This window comes from Nilaparvata lugens, chromosome 5 (assembly GCF_014356525.2).
Source record: "Nilaparvata lugens isolate BPH chromosome 5, ASM1435652v1, whole genome shotgun sequence".
In the NCBI taxonomy this organism is placed as follows: domain Eukaryota; kingdom Metazoa; phylum Arthropoda; class Insecta; order Hemiptera; family Delphacidae; genus Nilaparvata; species Nilaparvata lugens.
Genome location: NC_052508.1, coordinates 69910453 through 69929904, shown reverse-complemented (window position 1 = coordinate 69929904; position 19452 = coordinate 69910453). Strand labels below are relative to the sequence as shown.

Genomic DNA, 19452 nt, shown 5'->3' with positions numbered 1-19452 from the left:
ACCTTAAAGGTGCGTACAGATTTACGCGCCGCGAACATGAGCAATTCACTTTTAATCAGCTGATGCCAAGCTTTTATATCTATATCTTATACCGTTTCTGTAAAAATACAGATATAGTCAGCTGATTAAAAGTAAATTGCTCATGTTCGCGGCGCGTATATCTGTACGCACCTTAAGAAGAAAAAAGTAGCCTAAATCGAAATTAAATATGACTGCTATTTAAATACGAATTGTGTGAAAAGATCAATAAATTTCATGACTAAACAGAATTTTTAATATTCACGATTTCTTGATCAATGCCAAAAAACCTAACAGTTTTGGATAGATGGCGTCATGTGAATGCAATAATGGAAATAATAGGTTCACCAGCCTGCATGTATTTCCTACTTTTTAATTATTTTATAAAATATTCATTCAAAAAGTACGTAGGTATGTTCGTAATAAATTTCATCCTCCATATTAGCATTTACCTCTTGTTGTCTTATTTGCTCTTGCAGACTGCATACCAGTTTACAGCAGAGACGCTAAAACTATTAGCCAATAGGAGCGCTCCGATTCCGGGTGACCCGGTCCAGCTACTATTTGGTACCTGGTACGGCTAATTCGTAGCCCGTACTATTTGATCGGGTCACGATTACTGACCCGGTCGAGAAAAATCAAAAATGGCGACCGGGTGATGAACTGTCAAAAGCTCCCATGGAACGCGGGTCGTCTAGCTCGGGTCACCTGTGTCAGTGGGGCAGTGTATCCCTGAATGCAACCATTGATGTTAGGAAAGCTGGCAATATAAAATGAATCTCACCATACTAGTAAATACATTAGTTGTAGAATGAGAACAATTAGAAAGCATAGCTGGTGCGAATGTCTTCTAGTTTCTTGGATACCTCATTGGGCGTTCGGTCAAGATCACCGGCAATACTCTTTTGTTTGGCTGAATCAATGGCATTGTACTGTTCGCATAGATCACCATCCAATACATTTTTGAGAGGGTAGTAGTAGGACCTGAACGAGAGATGATCACGACCGCACAGGGGAGGATTTTCACTGCGCATGTGCATCTCCAGATGCTGGAAAAAGTCTTGGTCTTCATGGGAGGAGAACGGCACTAACACTCCCACACTACCCGATAAAGTGGTATACACGAGGGACTCAGAACTACCGGGGATCAGTGTGGCTTTCTGGAGGGACATACAGATCTCGCCGACGTGGAAATTAGCGATGCAGTCGGCTTTTTGGGAGGCGCCGTTTAATAGACCTCGATCCCACAAGGCCTTGTTGCCGGTTGGGTCTTCGTCGACCTCATCGCTCACACTCTGCGGCAGCCGGATCACTGCGATGTTGCCAAACTTGTCGGCCGTGGCGACCGTGTTGTAGTCGAGCACTGTTGCCGCGGTTATCCAGCGCGGCTGCGTGTCGTCTGCGTAGATAATCAGCTGATTGACGCTTCGCTTGTAACGCACAAAGTAGATGCTCTCCTGCACGTCGGCTACAAACACGCGCTGGCCCATCGACATGATCTTCACTATCAGGTTCGGAATGTGCTGCAAAACAATCAATCAATTAATTATTTTAATGATTTTAAACACAAAATTCAAATTCATTTAATTTGCCATGAAATAATACAGATTGATAAAATAAATATTCTAACTTACAAAACGGCACTACCGGCGAAGAAAAATATAAAATATAATACGTAACCTACTTTCTCGACTATAGTAGTGTATGAATCAAAATTCGGGGAAGGGACAGTTTTGGACAGTGTAGGTCCTACCCCAATCAATTTTATGAAGTATCATTGAAAAAAATGATAATACAAAAAAAAAACACAATCAAATAAAAATTTGTAATAGAAATATAAGAAACAGGTTTCATGGTGGGGTGTGCTCAGGAGAAAAAATACCTAGCCAACTATGGTTTCGCATGTAATTGGCAGGTAGAGGGTATAAATGAATGAAGGTTGAAGAGGAGCGAAAAAGGGAAGACTGAGAGAGGAAGATTGGAAAAAAAATAAAGGGAAACTTTTTTGGATTATTCACTAGCAACAAATAAACAATTTACTAGCAAATTGAACAACAAAATGAACTAATAACAATTCAAAAAACTTCAATGGTAAATCATTATACAGTCTCCCACGAAAGGTATAACAGCCGTAGACCATAGATTCTACATTAAATTTGCAACAAAAAATGGTCAGGCAAATTGCCTTATATCGACCTTATAGTTTTCGAGATCTATCGATATTTCTGATATAGGCCTACTTACCGTTATAAAAACGTCAATAACTAGAATACAACTACTAATTACTAATACTATACTAATAAAAAAATATATAACAATACCAACTAATAAATTTATTATTTTTCACTTCTAATACTGTTGATGGTGAGATATTGTGATACCTATCCATAATAAAAACACAATGATTTTCAATTTCTCACACTGAAGATGATGATACCATTGGTGTTGGAACATGTTTGTGATTTAAATGAGTGATACTTTGACAACAACCAAGTATTTTCATCAATTATTTTAATGATAAATAACACAAATAATGAAAAATAATTTATTTGAATTTGTTATTCAATTTGTATTATCAATGTCCCAGACGTTTCCACTTTCACCAGCCTCGCCATGTTGACTGGCTGGCAAAAAGGATATCGAATGGTTTCACTCTACCAAAAGACGACAGACTCCCATGATAATATAGTATCAGAAGAGATAACCACTTTTGGAAATGTATTTTTACAACTGTAATGAGATTAAATGATAAGATGAATATAGAGAGGATAGGAAATAGATAGACAAAGGCCAACTCACTTTGTTCTCGCACTTCCTGAGCAGTTTCTTCTTGCCACAGTCGTAGAGACGCAGCATCTTTCCGACGCCAACCAGCAGGCGACCCTGGAAACCACACAGGGCGTTCGGCACGTCGTCCACAGGAGTCTTGTGCAACAGCTCCAAGTTCGTACAAGTGCTGTTCATTCTACAACACAAACACAAATCACATTCACTTTACTAGAAAGAAAGAAAGAAAGAAATATTTATTGCCAAAATCATTAAACAAACTTTACAAATGTGAAAAATATAAAAATTTTCATATACAATACGTTACAAAAACTTAAAATTAAAATATTTAGCATTTAAAAATCGATTATAATATTTCTTTCTTTACTACAAATTGATAATGATGTAACAACTAAAACTATTATCTGATAATTGTGAGACATGGGTATTAATTAATAAACAAGAGTAATTGAGTATTAGTTGGGGCGCAAACGAACTTCGATAGTCGTTTCGGATAACAACCGTGTATCTGATCTATTCAAGTGATAATAATGCGAAATATCTGTTCAATTTTTTGTTTCGAAGAATCTAAATTTGAAAATCTCCTTTGTGAACATATATGGAAATTCTGTGACATGAAGAGCTACAAGACCTAACCTATTTCGGACTATGTGCAACCCTGTCTAAATTTGGGAGAGGAATAGCACAAGGTTACCTTATTTTTTCCACTTTGTGAACATATGGAAATTCTGTGACGTGAAGAACTACAACCTAATTCGGACTATGTGTAACCCTGTCTAAATTTGGGAGAGGAATAGCAGAAGGTTACCTTATTTTTTCTCTCCCTATCAATTTGATGATGTACTTATTGTAACAATGAATGAATAAATAAAAAATAAAGATGTCTTAACTTCTTCGTTAGGACTAGTAAAATGAAAACGGAATGATGATGAGTCGAAATCACAGGCAAACACACCGAAAACTAGATGACCACCAAAATTTTCAGGGTTTTGTTATATTGTTATTGCATGCATTTTAATAACCGTTCAAGATATTTTACAATTTTTTGTAGGAACATATTCAGAAAACCTTCCTTCACAATTTTGTTAAGAGACGTTTCCCCCTGAAATGCATATTTCAATAATAATATCATAACCTTCAAAACCCCTTAAAAATTGATTTTCTCAAATTTCTTTCTATAACGTTTTACAGTAACCATATTGGCACAATGTTGAATATTTTGAAAGTTTCAAGATTGAAACTAATGGAACAAATAGATAATTGAAACTAAATAGATATCAAATGCCATCTAGCTGAAGGCAAAAGAAGGTTGTCAGTACATTTCCACCGCTGGAGCGATATCGAAAAAAGAGAGCGAACTACAGCTTGCAGCGGAAAAACATTCTTTTTCCAACATAAAAACCTAAAAATTAGAAATCTGCGAGTCTCATAACTCCTTCAAGGTACAGACTTGGAAATTGCTTCAATCTCTTCGTAATGATGTGTAGAAAGAGAGTATCCATGATGTCAATCTCAAAAATAGAAATCAATAAGAGCTATAAATGAAATTTACCTTAATGTTACTATGGTATTGTTAGTACTGCACTATATTTTTGTAAACATCTATTAAATGCATGTTCCATACGTTTCCACTCCAATCATTCTTGCCACAATCTGACTGAATGACAGGAAGGATATTGTAAGGCTTTAGTCTACCAAAGTCGATAAACTCATAATGATATCAATCAGAAGAGACAACCACTTTGGAACTTCAAAACATTTCATAAAATCAAACTCATTGAAATCAGTAGACTATTCAGTAAGAGACAAATATCATTATCAAGTTTTAAAAATTACATTGCATGCACTTTTTATAACATTAATGCCCACATCAGATTCAGGCTTGTGCGTGGGTTGATGAGAGGAGCGTGAACCTACAGCTTTAGGTGGGTTCCGAGCCTCCGGGAAGCGTCTTTCCAACTCATAAATGGCATTGAAATTATCAAAAAAACATAATAAATTGTACAAATGAACTGATAAAATAAGCATAAATGGAACCGAAGCTATCTGCATAATGAATGATCTAACGTTAATCAGGATGGTAACTGATATAATATTTGTATGCCAATCAACATTCTAATGATAAATAACTTATTCATAGTAGAATATTTGTTTAAATTGTAAGTGTTCCAGACGTTTCCACTTTCACCAGCCTTGCCATGTTGACTGACTGGCAAAAAGGATATCGAATGGTTTCACTCTACCAAAAGACGACGAACTCCAATGATATAATATCAGAAGAGATAACCACTTTTGGAAATTCAAGTCTACAAGTAGATAAAAACATTACTAGCTTGATAATAGAAGGAAACCCTTAACACTCTCAATAAGTTTAACATATTTCAAGAGAAATTCTAGATAGGCTTGCAAAGAATTATTGTTTGAGATAATAAACTAATCCAATCATAACTTTCAAAGGAAATCCTGAACAAACATTTTGAAAGTGGCTGAGTAGAGCTTCTGTTATCCAATCTTTCAACGGCAATTTATAACATCATGGATAAATAATTACCACAATAAATGAGTAAACTGTCATTTTATTTATCAAAAACACAGTACTCACATTTGAATTTAATTGTAATAATTGAAACCATGTTCCATACGTTTCCACTCCCATTGTCCATGCCAGAGTGACTGACCAACAGGAAGGATATTGTAAGGCTTTGATCTACCAAAAGTCGACAAACTCATTATGATATAAAAATCAAATGATACAACCACTTTTGGCAATCTTAATTTACATAAATGAGTACAAAATATAAATAAGGGATGAATAAAAACGACTAAAAAGTACCAGAACCTGCAAAATAAGTATTGAAGTATAATTAGAAAATTTTCAAGTTACTCATTTTCATATTTTAATGATTAAAGTCCGTGAGAAATTACTTTTAACACGGCTCTTTCTCGAAGACGGAGAGGTCCGATGCTTTATCATCCACTAATCACTCCCACTACCTAGCAGCATTCTTCTTCTTCTTTTGTGTCTGTGTGAGAGAGCTTTTTCAACGCGACGCGGCAACACTCCCCTCCAGCTATTGCTGGCAATGTTCCAAGTCGTTTACTGGTCAGCAGGTATATTGTTTGTGTATGTTTGGTATATTGTTTGGTATATGTTTGTGTATGTTACGGAGATGTGATCATCACAAAACCGTAAAGCAAAATGACACGGCGCATCCAATTGTGCGCAGGATGTCCGTCTGTGTCTATGCTAAAAACTGTGGAAGGAGAACTGGGTTTCTCCTCTTCATGTTAAAAGTAATATCTCACACACTTTAGTCATGCTAATCACCTTTTGACTAGCTTCAAAATGATAAACAATACAATATCTGTGTGTGAGCCGTTTTATGTTTGTAACAAATGAATAAATACTGACTTGTATGTGAGGAGATATCCACCGGTCACATGTCTGGGAGAAAGCTGGAGATCTTTGCCCACACCAACCACCACAAATTGTTGATCTCCTTGATTAGAGAATTTCACCAAGCAGATACTGCAAAAATAAAACATAAGTTTATTATTTTTTATATAAACTAGAACAATAAATTAGATACTATGTAAACATAGTTTTGTTCTTGATAAAATTTATTGAATAAGAATTGATATTGTAGAGTTAATCCATATTTGAAAAAACAGTTTTATTTTTGTCAATCCACATTTATTGGACTTGTACACAGGATTGCTGTTTAGTGTTGAAATCAAAACATCTTCAGCTGTTTTACAGCTCATGACCTATGTCTACACAAAACTGCAGTCCTGTGTGCAAGTCTAATAAATGTGGATGTGACAAAAATAAAACCGTGTTTTTTAGATTAATTTTGTTTTGTTTGTACAATTTTACTGTTCTTTGTTTAATTATCAATTGAGTGTAGTTGAAATTCGAACAATACAATGTATTCAAGTGACCAATAAGAAAACATGAAGTACAGAAACTGGAAGTAGGATAAATCCAACTGACCTTCTTCATGGTTCTAAATATTGAATTTATTTTCATCATTGGCACTAATCTATGTATGATAGGAAATAAAAAAATGTGATAAACAATTTGTAGCATTGAGTAAAGAAGGTTATTTGTAGCATTCATATGTATAAGGTTCTGATTTACTGCGTTTAATAAAGAAAATATTCTATTCTACAAAATGCTATTCACCTGACAGCAGCCTCATTCTGAAGCAGCCGGATGATTTGATGCGACTTTCCATCCAACGGATTCATGATGCGGATGAGCGACGCCCACATACCGGCTCCCGCCTTGGGTGCCGAGAACGTCGCCTCCGGCAGGTCTTCCGTCAGGAACGCTTCCGCCATTTCTTGCGCCAACTCTTGTTCTTCCTCACCCGCCGCTTCACGCATTTCCTGAAATCAAACACAAAAATTACCGTCATGATAAAACTATAAGAATTTGTAACAAACCCTCATTCAAATGGCTCATCAACTATATCTATAGTGAGGTCCAGGTTATATCCAAATTTAAAATTGTTTATTTTATTCTAATCTATATTCTCGGATTGTGATTTGGTGTAGAAAATTGAAATGGACATAACCTATGTATAATATTTGGACAAATTGAAACTAAATTAGGAAATTGAAAAAGTTTCGGGTAATAGCCTGTTTTTTTTCTTTTCCGATCATTGAATTGTTTGTGCTAACCTAATAAATAAATAAAGGCAGTGTTTGATTAGCAATGATATTGCTATCCTTGTCTATAATTCAACAAAGTGGTTAGCGCTATCTCTGCCAGATCGTCTGTTAAGAATGTAGAATTAATAATTAATAAACAAAATATTTCATCTTGATTATAAAAAACCATTATGGAATTACTGAAAAATATAATTTATTGCTTAATATAATATAATTGATTATTTTAAATGAGAATGAACAGTTAATATTACACCAATAAAGGTGTATCAGCTACCGTCTATAGAAGGCATTGTCAAGATAGAGGATCGGCAAAGTTGTTCCACTATCTTTCTCCACTGCAATTATAACGAGAACCTCACTATAAATTCGGGAGAGAAATAGTTATAAATTAAGTCTGTTGTTTCACTCCCAATCATTGATTTTATTCTGTGCATGTGTAAATGGAATACATTAATAAATAAATGATAGGAATGTACTTATATCGAAAAGAAACTGAACAGAACTGTTATCTGAAATCAAGCCCAAAAATTACCAACTATATTGAGGTCCACGTTATAATGACAGTATTTGATCAACTTCGGTGTTGCTTTTCTTGTCTATTATTCGACAAAGCAGATAGCGATATCCTTTTCTAGCTCCACAAAGTTACCAGAGATCGTTTTTCAACAATGTAGAAATATATCAACAAAATACTCAATCTTGATCATGATTTTTCTACTTAATGATAGAAAAATAAATATATTCTTGACGAATAAAATTCAATTGATCATTTTTAATATGATTGAACCGGTATCGATTATATTATGCATTGATAGATACAATATAATTCTCAACTATGAATGATTGGGAGAGGGACAACAGGCTTAAAGCCCAAATCTGTTCCTTTCCCAAATTTTCCAAACATAGGTTATGTTAACACTATGATTTTTGTCCAATTTTGAGTCCAAAAAAATTATAAACTGGGAATCTAGAATTTAGAAAAGTTGAAAACCAAATTAAATAAGAATACTTCACTAAATCACCACTGATAACTGAAAAATACTGTATTAATAATTTAAAATTGTAAAACTTGAACAGAAACTCAAACTTATTCCTAAAACAACAGCTGTATTCTATTATTTAGAATGCGGAAGAGAATCGGCAACACTGTTCTCCTATCTTTCTCCACTGCCATTATAACGTGGATCTCACTACAGAGCCATTTCAATTGAAAATAAAATGAATTATTTGTAAACAACATTGAATTAATGTTAGTTATTTTCATATTAATATGGGTTGTTTGTATGATGTTTTAAATTCACAAGGACTGTATTGAAATATGTTTTAATAGGCCTACTAAAGTCTGAGATATATTACTTTTAACATGAAGAGGAGAAACTCATTTCTCCCTCCACAGTTTGTAGCGTAGACACAGACAGACATCCTGCGCACAATTGGATGCGCCGTGTCATTTTGCTTCATGTTCTTGTGATGAAAACATCTCTGTAAACGACTTTTGGAACATTGCCAGCAATAGCTGCTGGAGGGGAGTGTTGGTACGTCGCGTTGCAAAGCTCTCTCACACAGACACAAAAGAAGGAGAATGCTGCTAGGTAGTGGGAGTGATTAGTGGAGGATAGAGCATCGGACCTCTCCGTCTTCGAGAAAGAGCCGTGTTAAATAGTTATTTGTATATCTAGAGTGAAAAGTACGACTTTTTCTCCCTGAGGGAAAAGTTTGAAGCCCGAGGCGAAGCCGAGGGCAACAATTTTCCTGAGGGAGAAAAAGTATTTTTCACTCGTGATGTACACAACATTTTTCCTCCATCTACATTTTTTTATAGAAACTGCAAATAAAATCATTTTAATAGCTTACGTATTGGTGACTATGTTTCCTAACAACATAACCTAAAATCTAAAACCTAAACAGCGGCCGTCTGATTGGCACTGCCGATTGCGCTATCTAGCAAAAGTTGTCACAATTATATCAGCTGGGTGTCTACCAAAAATGGCTGACTCCAGATCACGCGGTTCAGATTTGAATTGCAGATCAAAAATATTTGTTGGCTGGTATTTTGAATAGAATAAGATATTTTAAAAATTGTATAAATTTTTATCGTCTACTAATATTAAGAAATAATATCATACAAACATATATTTCATGAGTTAATCAAATTTCTGGTTGTGGAATTGAATTCAGTTGACTCAATGACAGACACCTCTATTATGCTTTCTCATCTGAGCTTAGACCTTCTAACCTATTATAATGTAAGTTTTTAAAATAGAGATGCTTCCCATGTTATTTAAATGGAGTCACTTTTACTCCCTAGGGAGTTTTTCTGTTTTTTACTACCGAGAGCGAAAAAGTGACACTTTAGTATTATGTTTCAGGGAGTAAAGTAAGTACTTTAACCAGTAGGTGGAGGAATAGTTATTTGTGCAACTAGTGCGCAAAGTGTCAGTTTGCTGCATCGAAAGAAACGTTTACGCCCGAGCCGTAGGCGAGGGCGGAATGGTTTCTTGAGTGCAGCAAACGAACTTTGCGCACATATTTCACATTAAATTTTTCCTACAGTTACCATTGAATATGAAAAGTGGGTAATTATGGGTAAAATTGCCTGAATAATGTAGTAGTGTTTGAATGGCGGGGGGCAGCTGTGTGGTGTGTGCTGTGGTGGCACTGTGCTGTCGTTGTCCTTGGTTATAATATATAATAGTAATAATTAGCGCGTTGTGCTTCGTTGCACCTCTGCTCACTATAGCAGCCACAGCAGTCACTGTTACCAACTTAATTTTGATTTTGCTGCACTGTTGCTCCATATAACCTACTAAGTATTTTGCGTTGTCATGCTGCAAATCTGGAGTACGCAAAGTACTCACTTTGCGCACTAGTGCGGAAAAGTGATTCTTTGCAGCCTGCAATCAGTGCACAAATGGTCACTTTTCAGGGTATCTGTAGGAAAAAGTAATTTCTCTCCCACTTTAATTACTCAAGTTTAGGCCTACTAACTACTAAAGTTGTTGCCTCAGAGGAAAGTTTTTCCGTCACATATTATCAGATGAAACACGGAATACATGACTCATCACTGGCAACCCTATGGCATTTTCAATAACATTCAGATATCACACGAGAAAATGAGAATGAAAATTATTGAGAACGTTTCTCAACGTTGTTCATCTCATGAGAAACGAAATAATTGAGAAGTCAATACCATAGAGAAACAATAGCATAAGTAGATATCCCATGGTATGGGGCAACTCTTACTGTAATCTCAAGCCGATAGTTCATGTAATTCTTACCCGTGAAGCTGTGTGACACTGGTAGTCTCTCATACTGTGCCGTTCATACACTCTCACCCCAACAAAACAGTAAAATTCGACAATAATCAAGAGTAATCGGCTTGAGATAACAGTAAAAGTTGCGACATAAACGCCCTATACCATGGGATATCTACTTACGCTATTGTTTCCCTATGACAATACCTACTAAATGTGAAGTCCACAATATCTCAGATGAAGCATACAAGTGTCATGCACTCGATTTAATCAATGACTTCCTTATTTGTTGACGTGGTGAAGTTAGAACAGTAATGTCCACTCTACCACATAAATGAATGAATGAACGATGAAAAAACTTTGTTCAATGAATAAGTTTAGTAGTTTTTCTTGTGAAAATTCACCAATGATTCATTACGCAATAGATATAAACAGAATGAAACTAATATTTCCAAACCAAAATAGAATCCACATTCATAAAACTTTCAGTCAATTTAATTTTAATACGATGAATGAATACCATCAGAACTGCAGGACACCTTTTATCGTTCATTGGAAAATTCAGATGGTGTTAATTTCATCACATGGTATTTTTACATCACACTATTTGAGAGACATTATCCAAGAAATGCCTAAATTTTATATTTTAGTATAATTACTTTCAAAAGTAAAACATAGATAAGTAACACCATAATTCATTATAAGCATTAATCCTAAATTGTTATAATTATTTATTTCTTAACCTTCCGGTAGGCGCGCCCTACTCAATCACACGAGCAGTCGCGTGTTGTATTTTTTACTACATACAATTTTCAAGTGTTATGTACTCTTCTACTTTTTCCATCTTCTTGGATTATTTTACGCCTATAAACATTTGGATGATTACCATTTCATAGCCCAATAAGGTACATCAAGCAAAACCAACAATTATTCTGTGTTATTTGTTCGTATACAGTCTTTCCCTATCTTATGCACAGTGCGACTTATGCACAGTGCGACTAAATGGCACCTAAAGACTGAACCATTGCTCGGTTGATACTGCAACTCAGTGGAGTGATGGGGGAAAAGTTTCGGAATGCATAGGTGACTCATTCAATAGTTTTGTGCAGCAAAAAACTGACACTGTTGTACTTTTTACAACAGCGCGACTGCCGGAAGGTTAATCAAGTTGGTCATTTCTCAACTTACCTCTGCCATTTGGATTCGCCTTCCTTTTTTGGTTTCTTCGGTGTAGGCATTATGCTCAGTTTCAATGAGCAACAGATGGGAAGAGTCATCATGCACAACGAATTTACGAGGCGTGTACTCCAAAGGAAATGCAATCTGTAAAATGAAAAATACGGATTTCATAATCGCGATAATTAATTATTCACTAATAATTGTCAATTATTTTACAATAAGAAGGAAAATCGACAAGTAACAGATCTTGAATTTGTAACAAGAATGGCCTATAGTGAGGCACACGTTATAATGATAGTGTTTGATTAGCCATGGTATTGCTATCTCCTTGTCTATCATTCAACAAAGCGGATAGAGCTACCTCTTTCTCGCTTTGCTCTAAAAATTCATTATGGAATTATTGAAAAAGAATTATAATTTATATAAGTATAATTATAATTGAAAAGATTTCTCGCTTAATATAATACAATTGATCATTTTAAACGGGAATGAACAGTTAATATTATATCAATAAACCTGTATCAGCTACCGTCTATAGAAGGCATTAACAAGACAGAGGATCGGTAACGTTGTTCTCCTATCTTTCTGCACTGCCATTATAACGTGTACCTCACTATAGCAACTGAAATTTGTAGCTCATAACTGGGCTAGAAGTTTGTAGTGGAATTGAAGTGATTTCATCCTGCTCGAAACAAGACAAAAATTCAAACTAAATCCACATTTCAATCTTGCACAATTACGACCCAAATGCGATACAAACACGTTTGGGAGATACCATGTGCTTTATTATAAAATAAATTCATTGCATAGCTTTTCTAAAACATTCATTGATAGATTTTTCTTAAATAAGGCATTTTGTTATCAACTGATGCCAAACAACAGAATATAATACCAAAGTGTGATAGATTTTTCCAAAATAACAACAGGGTAAGCTAATCGGGTCGAAGGTAACCTAACCTAACCTATCCAAGGTCAAAGGTCAGGTCACCCTGCCACAGAATGCCCATGGTCACACACAAGGTCATAAAGGATTGTGATTGAAAAAGGATAAGACTATCAAAATCAAGGTTATCAACGTTCGACAAACAATTGAGATCTATTCTGTACCAACCATAGCAAAATTATTTGATGGAAAACTAAGACGCAGTTTCTAGGGCACATTAAATCTAATGGAGCATAACTCTATAGATTTAACGGTACATTAGATTACGAGTCCTAGAAACCGGATCTTAGTTTTATGGTACTACCAACACTGTTATAACTTAGCCTACATGGAAATGAAATAAATTAATATGAAAACTTGTAGACTACGAATTGTAAAAGTAGGCTACGCATCTTTATTGGTTGAGAATTGTTCAACAAGACAACAAATCTGGTGTGGCGCACTCACACAACTTTCCTTGCCGTTATGAAAATTGATCACCTGACGCTAGTGTTCCCGCGCATCTCAAGTCTACTATTCAAATATTTGAGCCGTTATCGAGAAAATCGCGAAAAACCCTGTTCTTGACAACATTTTCGCCATTTTAGCCGCCATCTTGAATTGCATTTGATCGAAAATGTTCGTGTCGGATCCTTATAGTGTAAGGACCTTAAGTTCCAAATTTCAAGTCATTCCGTTAATTGGGAGATGAGATATCGTGTACACAGACGCACATAATTACACTCATACACACACAGACCAATACCCAAGAACCATTTTTTTGGACTCAGGGGACCTTGAAACGTATAGAAATTTAGAAATTTGGGTACCTTAATTTTTTTCGGAAAGCAATACTTTCCTTACCTATGGTAATAGGGCAAGGAAAGTAAAACTCCTTGTTGTCCAGCTGACTTTTTAAACAGTGCTGCCACACTCTGGCAGCATAATGAATAGTATGATTAAATATGTAATGTCTCTGAAATAATGTAATGGCGTAAATGGCGGCATTTTCAAACCTCACAAGGTTGTAACAACACTGGAATTTTGTTGGATTACACTTTTAATACATTCGCAAATAGTCATGTAAAATTTTCAAAGAATTTGTAAGATTAGAATGTTATAGAAGTAAATTGAAGTAGATTTTGTGTTAATTAATAAAACATGTAGTGGAACTAGTCACATTTCATCTTGCTCCAAACAAGACAACCTATTCAAACTAAATCCACATTTCAGTTTTGCACATTTACGACCCAGACGCGATACAAACATGTATGGGAGATACCATGTGCGTCAATTTTAACCAATCTCAAAATTTGACAGATTTAGGATAAAAATACAAATATTAAACTGATAAAAAGATTATTAGACAATATCAAAATTTTACGAATTCATGATAGAAATACTTATACTAATCTGGTCAAAAACAGATGGAATATACAAGGTGCGCCAGAGGAGCTTACTAATTTGAAAGGTCAATAAAAACAAAAGTACTCAAGTTATTGTTTCAATCTTTTTTTATATGAGGATACAATTTCCCAATTTTATTCATACAGTCTTGAAAATGACATCATATCAATGGCGTCCCCCATTGCACATACACTGATGACCTCGATTTTTGAAATTTGTATTCACTTGTTGCAGTATATCAATCGGTAAGTTGGTAGGTCGTGAATGTTGTTCTTGAGGTGTGCTCTGGTCCGTGGTCGATCGACATAAACCAGAGATTTCAAATAACCCTATAAAAATCACACATTGAGGAAACGCATGTGGAAATGAGCCTCGTCACTGAAAAAAATGACCGCGTCTTCAGGCAGATTGTCAATCAGCATATCACATGCATTTTGACGGGCAACAAAATCGCGTTCAGTCAATTTTTGAACAACGGTCAATTTATAAGGATGAAATCGAAGGTCTTCATGGAAAATTCATCGAACAGTGGAATCAGAGATTGCTATAGCAGCTGCGTGTTTGCGAGCCAAACGCCGGGGAGAAAGCACGCACAACTAACTATTTTCTGGAGTTCTGATGGTTCGTTGAAGTCCATTTCTGGGTTTAGCGACACTTCCACACTCCACACAAATGAGTTAACCCACGACAGAATCAAATTACAGCCAGGAACGAGTCTGTGAGGAGGAATTTCAAATCGAGCGCGGAAGGCACGTTGCGTAGCAACAAGTGATCGACTATTAAAAAGGGAGCTCTCAACTGCAAAAGCCCGCTGCTCTCTAGACCAGAGCGTAATCGCAACTTACTTGAGGGAGGATAAACTTGGGAACTTCCCCCTCTAGATGCGCCCCCTCCTGCCCCTCTTCACCGCGCGGGAATTTTTTCCAATTAAGTAAGTTTCTCTGGCGCACCTTGTATATCAAAATATGATTAATTTACTATAAAAATACTAACCTGATTAAAAACAGCGCCCAATTTTTCAAGTGCAAGAATTCTCAAGGTGTTTGTGGATATAGCGACCACTCCTTCTGGACACTGTTCGGACGAGAAGCCTGACGCATACTCCAGCGATTCGTAGGACAGCGGCGTCAAATGAAAGCGATTCTGATAGCTGTAGCTCAACCACGATCTACTTGACATTGCAAGCACCTGTCGATTCACACAAAAATCATTAGATTCAGGTGAAAATTAATGAGGAATTGCAAATGCGATAATTATATATAATTGAATAGAATATAATCATACATAGCGCCTACATTATTATACAGTATCAAATTTTTAGTGAGGGCTACTACAGGTACTATAATATTGTAATGTTACAGTTTGTTGATTGTATCGCAATCTCAATAATAATATACCGATATTGATATCAATACTGTATATCGATTAATTGACCGAGCGAAGTGAGGTCCAAGATTCAAGTCGACGGTTTGGCATTTCTCTTAATGTTTAAATATGTTGCGCATTTACGGCAAAACTCGGTAATATATTTTTATGAAATTTGACAGGTATGTTCCTTTTTTAATTGCGCGTCGACGTATATACAAGGTTTTTGGAAATGTTGCATTTCAAGGATAATATAAAAGGAAAAAGGAGCCTCCTTCATACGCCAATATTAGAGTAAAAATCAGACTATAGAATTGTTCATCATAAATCAGGTGACAAGTGATTACACAGATGTGTGGAGAAGCCAGTCTATTGCTGTATTTCCATAAGGTCTATAGTTTCAATCAGGTACTTGTGGATGAGAATACTGCGTGAGGTCTACTGTTCAAAGAACTACTAGTATCGATATTGGATTATCAAGTTAACAGCTGGTTTGTCTGGATAAATTTATTATGAAATCAAATGTAATTTTTTGTTTGTTTGTTAAATTAGAATTTGATTGCAAAACGCTGCACTCTATCTTTGATGATCCAATTGTAATAATAATTGATAATAAAAATAGGCTTCAAAAAAAAGAGTAACGTCTCAATATTTATCTCATAATTCATTTATCTAATCTTCAGACATAATTATTATATTGCGTATTATATCATGTATATTTTTGAATAAGGCAATAAAAATATTCCATTTTGATAGGAAGAACCTGGTGGGAATCCCGGGTTGGCAAATAATTTTGTGGATAGTAGCTCTCATCGAATTTCCTTCTAGCTGTTCATCCAGTTGTCGATATTTGCAGTAGCAGAAGTCGTTGGTGTAGTTGACATCAGTTAATTTGGATTTTATTTATTGTAATTTTGATTAATGATTACTTCATTAGACTCATTTGGACCTATCAATCTGAATTCAGGAGAGAAACTGTTTTGGATTGATTCTGTCGTTTTTCTACCAATCATTATTGATTTTTTGTTTATAGTCCAGTCAGTCAATCAAGGGTTGTACAGGGACATGTTTGGAAGACTATTTTCACCCCGCAGCTATGTTAAGCCTAGTTTATACGATGCCAATATGCGAGACAATTGTCAGAAGACTGGCATGAAATTATCGTCTTCGTATAAACACTTCAGGCCAATTGTCTTGCCAATCGGCCCGAAATTCAACTGTCTCCGGGAGTAGACTATGGACAGTCAATTGGGGCCCCCCCCACTCGGAATCTCAGTTGTCGCCGTGTGAACGGTGCTACAACAGATGACCAGAGCTCGGACATGTTTAGCTGTCAACTCACGTGCCAATAGTTGCGTATAAAACATCTTTTCGTTTAACTGGCCTGACCTCCGACAATCCGCAACCACGAGATTACAATATTGTCCAAAGACAGCTGTCTCGCCAATTGGCATCGTATAAACTAGGCTTTACGAGGAAAACATAACATAAAATGGTCAGTCCTCTCTAATTGGCTGATTATCAGCTGATTCCCAAGCGTCAACCCAATCAGCTGATGTCCAAACGTCAACTCAATCAGCTGATAATCTCAGCCAAGCGCAGAGCTTCCTGCTCTGCCGAATCGTCTGTCGCCAGTGCAAAAACACTTCATTTGGCTTGGCCCTAAGAAGTAGACTGAAGAAAATTATAATGATGAAGAAGATAGGAAAACGACAGGAGAAGAATCTGTAGATGATAATTGAGCCAATTGCATTGATTACTCACAGCCTCGCCACCCTGCATCTTGATACGAAACAGCTTGACCGGTCGTGAGCCGAGATATCGCGTGCGCGTGTCGGCCAGATCACCGGTGACCGGATCGAGCACAGTGCGCAGCAGACCGCCATTTTGCAGGCCAATGTTCAGGTAGAGAGTGCCACGCCCACCCTGCGCCCCGCCACCTTCCTTGGCCACGCCCCCTGGCTCGGCCGTGCCCCCGCCGCCCATCTCCACGATACACAGCGACTCGGCCGCCGACGGCAGGCCCAGCATGCTCAGCGGCTGGAGGCACGTCTAGAATACAACACATACTCCAAGTTAGTGAAACACTCGACTTGAAACTTTGAATCAATTAGAAAAATTACAAATATAATTGTAGGATATTATTCTATATAAATCAATATACTGTTATAAATCAATTACTTTTATTCATTTTACACATTCACATTTTATATTTTCTTGATCTGTACATTGAGCTTTTCTTGTAAAAACTAACTCATTTATTTATTTTATTAACGATGTTGCTTTTTGAATCAATTACATGATTACTTTCATATGATGATAACATCATACGTCAAAATAGAATTATTATAGCTACAATCTCAAATCCTACATAATTCATCATTGGGTTACACAGTGAGATGGATCTATCATATCAGCTACCATATACGGCTCTTTATTATACCTCAACTAAAATATTAAATGAAGGAAGATACAAATCAAAAGCCACTAAAGCATCTGATTCCTGATAACTTCAACTATTATACTTGAAAGAACAAGATCCAACACTCTGCCAGTTAAATTCACTATATTATTATATACGATTGTAAATTTAATAAATTAATGAAATTGGATAATGCTACATGTTTGTTATCTATCAATTCATATTGAATATAATATAATATCATTAGGGTATGATCACATTGAATGTTTATATAATAAAATTATGGAAGTGCACGTCATCATGCATGAGCCGAAAAACAAAATTTGGAAGTGCCATTGAAACACGTTGTGACTTACATGATCAGCAATGTCGGGTTTAGCAGGACCCAACAATGTAAAAATGTTTTTCTAATAAAATTGATTGATTGATTGTTAAGTTAGCTGCTCACACTGAACGCAACCAGCAAGTGCACGCTTTCAGTGGAAGTGTTCCTATTGCTCTATCCATATTTTGTTTCACCTCGCTTGATCATGCATAACCAAGTTTGAACTAACATAAAAGCTTTCAATGTGATCACACCCTTAGAGAAAGTACATGTAAATCATCAACATTTTTCATAAGATGTGGTGGAACTAACGTTAGGCACGCTGCACACAGAGACGGACATTAGTAGCGGCTACTACAGTGAGGCCCACGTTATAATGGCAGTGGAGAAAGATAGAACAACGTTGACGAAACTTTGTCTTGTCAATGCCTTCTATAGACGGTAGCTTATACATGCTTATTGATGTAATATCAACTGTTCATTCTCGTTTATAACAATCAATTATATTTTTCAATAATTTAATAATGAATTTTCATAATTAAAATGAAATATTTTGTTAATTATCAATTCTACATTGTTAAAAGACGATCTGGCAACAGGGCAAAGCGAGAAAGAGATAGCGCTATCAGCTTTGTTGAATGATAGACAATGATAGCAATACAATTGCCAATCAAACACTGCCATTATAACGTGGACCTAGGGGAAAGAGGAATTGGAACTGTTCAAAAGTCAAATTAATTTACATGGCAATTCCACAAATTCCGTGACTGCTATAATAAGTTAATTCACTTCATCAAGATCTCTGTTGATTATGAATCATCAATAAATGATAAATATGTCAACACATACAAAAAATTATAATATTATTGTGTCTCCTCAACTCAATCCAACTGGAATCTGTTCTCCAGCTGGAGGTGACGAGCAGGCTTATTTTTATTTAGCATCAAATCATAATTGAAACATCAACATTATGTCATTATATTGACATAATGTGTCATGTCAAATGCATACATCTTCCATTGAATTGAATTGAAAAAATCTTTATTCATAAACATGTACAGGTACATTAGGTACAGCGTCAATATACAAACAACAT

At 35.8% G+C, this 19452-nt stretch overlaps 1 protein-coding gene across 1 annotated transcript in view; it reads right to left on the bottom strand.

Annotated features, from left to right (window-relative positions):
- Positions 1–687: 687 nt before the first annotated feature.
- Positions 688–19452, bottom strand: part of LOC111053980 (splicing factor 3B subunit 3) — a 53872-nt gene continuing 35107 nt past the window's right edge. Inside the window, exons 11-17 of the mRNA XM_039429188.1 lie at positions 17374–17661; positions 15238–15432; positions 11925–12059; positions 6992–7197; positions 6218–6334; positions 2818–2983; positions 688–1541 (exon numbers count right to left, since the gene is read on the bottom strand). Of these exons, the coding sequence (XP_039285122.1) occupies positions 840–1541; positions 2818–2983; positions 6218–6334; positions 6992–7197; positions 11925–12059; positions 15238–15432; positions 17374–17661 (1809 nt within the window). The 3' untranslated portion in view covers positions 688–839. The remainder of the gene's footprint in view (positions 1542–2817; positions 2984–6217; positions 6335–6991; positions 7198–11924; positions 12060–15237; positions 15433–17373; positions 17662–19452) is intronic.